General features: G+C 50.5%; 1 protein-coding gene across 2 annotated transcripts; it reads right to left on the bottom strand.

Annotated features, from left to right (window-relative positions):
• Positions 1-1,134: 1,134 nt before the first annotated feature.
• LOC125508632 lies at positions 1,135-4,642 on the bottom strand. 2 transcript variants are annotated; one of them, XM_048673388.1, is made up of 5 exons: positions 4,257-4,642; positions 3,859-4,184; positions 3,750-3,819; positions 3,080-3,344; positions 1,135-2,994 (listed from the first exon to the last, which is right to left on the bottom strand). In XM_048673388.1, exons 1-5 carry the CDS (start codon positions 4,283-4,285, stop codon positions 1,462-1,464), a joined length of 2,223 nt encoding a protein of 740 aa, XP_048529345.1. In that variant the 5' UTR covers positions 4,286-4,642; the 3' UTR covers positions 1,135-1,461. The 2 variants fall into 2 exon arrangements, with proteins under 2 accessions (XP_048529345.1, XP_048529344.1); XM_048673387.1 differs by having other exon boundaries at positions 3,750-4,184.
• Positions 4,643-5,006: the final 364 nt, after the last annotated feature.

Genomic DNA, 5,006 nt, shown 5'->3' with positions numbered 1-5,006 from the left:
AGATGACGGGAACATGTGAACTGATGGCGGTTTAGGAGGCGTCCTCGTCGAACGGCCAGGCGGCTTAGGCGACATCCCCGATGGCCCGATGGTGTAGGAGGTGTCCCGACGGCCGCCCGAGCGGTGTAGGAGGTGGCGTCCCCTACGGCCGGCCAGGCGATGTAGGAGGCGGCGGCGGCCGAGGCTAGGCGAGGCGATGGGTTGGACGGCACGGAGATGTGAGGGGAGGCATCCTTGAAGGTGCGGTGGGTGGAGGAAATGGAGGCGGCGGCGTTGGCCAAGGCTAGGCAAGGCGATGAGTCGGGGCGGCATGGAGATATAAGGGGCAGCGTCCTTGAAGGTGTGGCGGGTGGAGGCGGTGAGGGTGGTGTCCTGAAGGTGCGGCGGCTCGGTGCAAATGGGGGCGGTGTCCTGAATATGCGGCGGCTCGAGGCGATTGGTGCGGCGGCGAGGCGGAGTTGACGGTTACTTGCTAGTTTCCTTTTGTGCCGTGGGAAAGGAAGGGGTCGTGGCCGTGGCCTCTGGGAAAGGAAGGGGATTGATTAGCGCTAAACATGTTTAGTTGCTCACCACTAGAACAATAATGATTGTTGGATTGACGTGAATGGATGGCCTAGATCTGTTGGATCAGTTTTTTTGGGTCTTTTTATATTGGTATAGATAGATAGGCTCTGCACTTTTTGTTGCTTAGGATTCTCTTAAATCTTGTTGCGGGAGTAAAGGTCGCTCTGACAACTCTTGTCTCAGTTTCAACTTGGTCGTTAATCTCTGGATTGGATTTTGCATGCTAATATTTTCTTTTTGTAAACTTGGTCAAGCATAGATAAGTTTGATTTTTTTCATAAAACCTAATATGCACTACATTGTGGAAACGGGAAGTATATCTTAACACTGTTTTGGTACATTTTGTAAGCATTCTCCACCGATCTCCCCAGCTTCATTTTGTGTACAAAAGAGAGATCACTAACTACCTCACAAATTCAATCCCAAAAAGATAACGATGAAATGCAAATCGTTGGAGCATCTTGCCAAGAAATTTAACTCTTGCAGAAACTTTTAACCCTCTACAGAAATTTAACTCTTGCAGAAACTTTTAACCCACTACAGAAATTTATGTTATGATGAATCAGACAGTACTATAAAGAGGTAACAATGTATTTCCTGATTTGGTCAGCGTCCAACAGATTGCCGTCACTATTAGAAAAGGTTAACCTGGGAAGACATCAACTGAATTATAGCTTACACCACACCAGCCTCTCGAAAGCTTCCGTGACATGGATGTTTATGGTACTGCAACCATTGTACAAATTTTAATATACCTCACAGCGAGGTATATTAAGAACCCATGAATGCTCCTGCAACCTAATTTGAACCTCATATCCCACCTTGAACTTGCAAGGTAAGGAAACATATCATGCACACGATCCTCTTACGATTAATGTGAATCACCTGCTATAAGAGTCACCACCAAACATAGTCTTGGTCGTTCCTTTGACGCTTTTGCCTCGGAGGACCTTCGGATGCACCTTCACCCCCATCTTGTCCATCACCTCGAGCACCATCAGCAGCCTCACCTCTTGCAATGATATTGTTTCTATTACCGCGATCCGCATCCTCACTGCCCCCACAAGTGTCTGGGCAATTGGCTATTTGCTCTTCAGCAGCGAGTAGCGCATAAGCCTTTTCAATATCAAGGAGCGTCATGTAGTCATGAAGAGTATCTTCTCCACGGGCATCTCCTGCCTCTTTCAGGTTATTGACCTTGGTCTGGGCATACTTGAGGAGGGCCTGACGGTTTGTCTCTTGGCTGCAAAATTCAAATAGGTGACGCTGTATGACCTCTGGCCCATACTTCTCGACGATGTTTGAGGCCTTCGCGTTCAGATCCTTCGCCTCCTTCCGACATTGGGCGAGATACATGGTCCAGCACTGCGCGCGGAGTTCATTGCTATCCAGAGCGACATAGGAGGCGGACACAGGGTAGTGCTGCTTTGCAGCTTGAATGCTGACCTCGAAGGACTTGCGGGCCTCATCAATTTTCGCCATATAGTGGGCAATTTTCGCATCCCTTTCTCCCTGGAGTTTGTTCATCTTAACTGAATATTCATCATTCTCAGCCTGATAAAGGTGGAGGAGGGCTATCTGCTCGGGCTCTAAGACAGCCTTCCCAGAATTGACCAGCTTGGCACGCTGCTGGACGCACCGCAGATTATGCTGGCCCGTGGTGGTTGTCAGCCAACGCGTGAATCTGAACAGGTCCTTGATGGTCAGCACCTGAGCTGACACGACGCCTCCAGAATTGTGGGCCCTGGACCACAGGTCACCAAAAATGCCCTGCTGAAGATGGGGTGTAACAGCCTTCACTGCCTCTTCCAGACCCGACATGGTACCGTTGGAGTTGATGAGATCATCATAGGTGCAGCTTTTAAGCACCAGGTGACAATCCCCAAAAGCTAACAACAGATCAGCCAGCCTGCCTGCCTCAGCATTGCTGTGTGTATCGTCCTGCTCAGGGTACCTCAGGGGCTCAACCGGCATATTCGGGGAACCAACCGTGGTTGAGGCTAAGCCCATACAGTTGAATGTCGTCTCCTCCCCCGTATGGTTTTCTGGTCTTTCTCCAGATGCAGCTGCTGTCTCCATGGTCTTCCTAGCATCGTCAACAGCTTGCTCACGGATAACTTCCCCACACAGTGTCCTGATCGAACGCTTATTGAAAGGGACATTCTCCATTCGCCCAAAAAAAGAAGCAATCGTATCGTACACGCCTAAATTAACATTATTGTGCCTTAACTGACGAACCAAATCCCTGGTGTACTTATCTAGATGCTTATGAGATGGCCAATGAACCTTGTTTCCATATGTAGTGGAAAAAGCATGGTTATGCACTTTCCTATGCTGGGTGACATACCATCCATTGTCATCAGTTCTGAGTAGCCTAATTAGTGCTGTGCACTCGCACCTGCGCGATTTCCCGCCCATATTTGGTTTACCCTGAAAGCAACATAATCACTGCATAATGTTTCGGGACCAACTGCAATTGAGGAACTGATGACTAGTAAAATACACGCATTCTTACCGCATTAACGCAAGTAATTTCCTGCATGCATTTACCTCCCTTTGTATTCCGCCTGCTCTTGCCGTACCTTATACCGAACCCCATTTCCCAGGAATAGAGGTTATAAAAATCATATGCCTCTGTAATCGAATCGAAGCAGGTCCCCACTGTTGGATTAACAACAACATCAGTCTGCCTCTCTGCAAAGCCAGTCAATGCCTTCTCTAGCGCACTTACTCGCTGGGCATCCGGTTCCCGTTCATCTGGGATACGGCCTCGCCTAACCCTGAGTCCAATAAGAAGCAAGAGTTATGGCTGTGTTGCATGTTGATACAGCACTAAGCACTTTCTCATTGCAATGCCATAGAATCCTACATCAGTGTGCATCATCGAATTTTCTAAAAAGAATTCAAGCCACTAGGGATGGGGGCAACCAAGTGGGCCTGTTGATATTTGTTGAGCAGCAATTCGTCAGATAGATACGGAACAAATAGGATACAATAGTATTCCTGGCTTCATATGCATCAAGGTTTGTGGCAACCAATCAACTTTGCTACTTACAAACATAAACAGTAATACCGAAGAATACAGAACAGAGACCTTCCACAAGTAGTTCCACAACGAGTAACAACGAACAATATATCCAGTGGACATGGAATGTGCAGCGGGCTCAAGGTCAACCTTGGCATACCTGCGGTTCCAGCCCCCGCCGGCTTCAGCGCCTACGTCTGCAGGTGCGGGAGGCCCGCCGGCTTCAGCGCCTACGTCTGCAGGTGCGGGAGGCCCGCCGGCTTCAGTGCCTACGTCTGCAGGTGCGGGAGGGGCATCGCAGCGCTGACCGGCTTGCTCCACTTCCTGAGATCTCAACTGCATTTCTGAGGCAGAGGGATCCTGTTGCGCGCAGCTCTTCCCAGCGTTCTCCACCTGCTCCAAATCCATAGGCTTTTCCGATGTACATGCTCCACTGATACCACAGGCAGAGGAATCTTGTTGGCTGCGCTCCGCCGGATTCCGCCGACCGAAAGCTCGGTTCACCACATCAATAGCAAAATCCTGACCCGGGAAAGCTCTCCTTACCGCCTCCATGGCGTCCTCCCCGAGCCCGAGTGTCAGGGGCGCGCCCGACCTGTGCCAAAATGAAATAAGCAACATGGGGAATAAAGGCAAAGGAATCACTCATGCCATGTCATGTGCTAACCTCGGTTCCTCCTCGACGGAGAACTCCATTGCCCTAATTCGCTCTCAGTGCAGATGGATGGAGACAAGGACGAAGGGGGTATGTGGTGCAAAGAGAAGTTACAGCGGCCGGCGAGGGTTTGGGAGTGCGTCCTCGGTAGGGGGGCGCCGGGTTGGAGCAGAACGCCTTCTGCGCTGCAGTCAGCACGGCCACTGGCGGCGCTGCCTTAGGAGGCGAACCCGAGGCGGAAGCTAACGCCGACAGCGGGCCAAGACGCCGGCGGCGAAGTGGTTCGCCTCGTCGGCGGGCGGAGAACAGTCGACGAGGGTTTGCGGGTGTCCAGCCGGGGGTGGGTCGCTGCGGGAGAAAACGACCGACGCTCGTGGCTGGGTCCGGTCCGGTAGCTTAGATGGGCCGATGCCCGTCTTATTCAGAGCATTTCCAGTATTGAAATTTGTGTGCACTTTGTTTTCAAAATTAACCATATCATCACCAAATGGATGCCTTCCGTGATGCACTCGATACTTGTGGCTTAGCGGACATTGGATATCATGGAAATCCTTGGACGTTTGAAAATAGAGTCACGGGGGGCACTTTTACCCATATAAGGTTGGATCGGTGTGTAGCATCACCTGCCTGGTCTTTAGCATTTCCATCAGCAAAACTAGAGCACAAAAATACTGCCAGCTCGGATCATGCAGCTATTCTCCTAACATTGGCGGATGACAATGCCTTTGCAGTGCGACCACGATCGTTCAAGTATGAACTTAT

Source organism: Triticum urartu, chromosome 5 (assembly GCF_003073215.2).
Source record: "Triticum urartu cultivar G1812 chromosome 5, Tu2.1, whole genome shotgun sequence".
Classification (NCBI taxonomy): domain Eukaryota; kingdom Viridiplantae; phylum Streptophyta; class Magnoliopsida; order Poales; family Poaceae; genus Triticum; species Triticum urartu.
The sequence above is the reverse complement of the archived record's forward strand: the minus strand, read 5'-3'. Positions and strand labels throughout refer to the sequence as shown.

Coding starts and splice junctions, on each gene's coding strand:
- LOC125508632 (XM_048673387.1), bottom strand. CDS start 4,285: ATGGAGTTCTCCGTCGAGGAGGAACCGAG. Junction 3,345..3,749: donor GGCGGGGGCTGGAACCGCAG/GTATGCCAAGGT, acceptor TATTGGACTCAG/GGTTAGGCGAGGCCGTATCC. Junction 2,995..3,079: donor AAATTACTTGCGTTAATGCG/GTAAGAATGCGT, acceptor TGTTGCTTTCAG/GGTAAACCAAATATGGGCGG.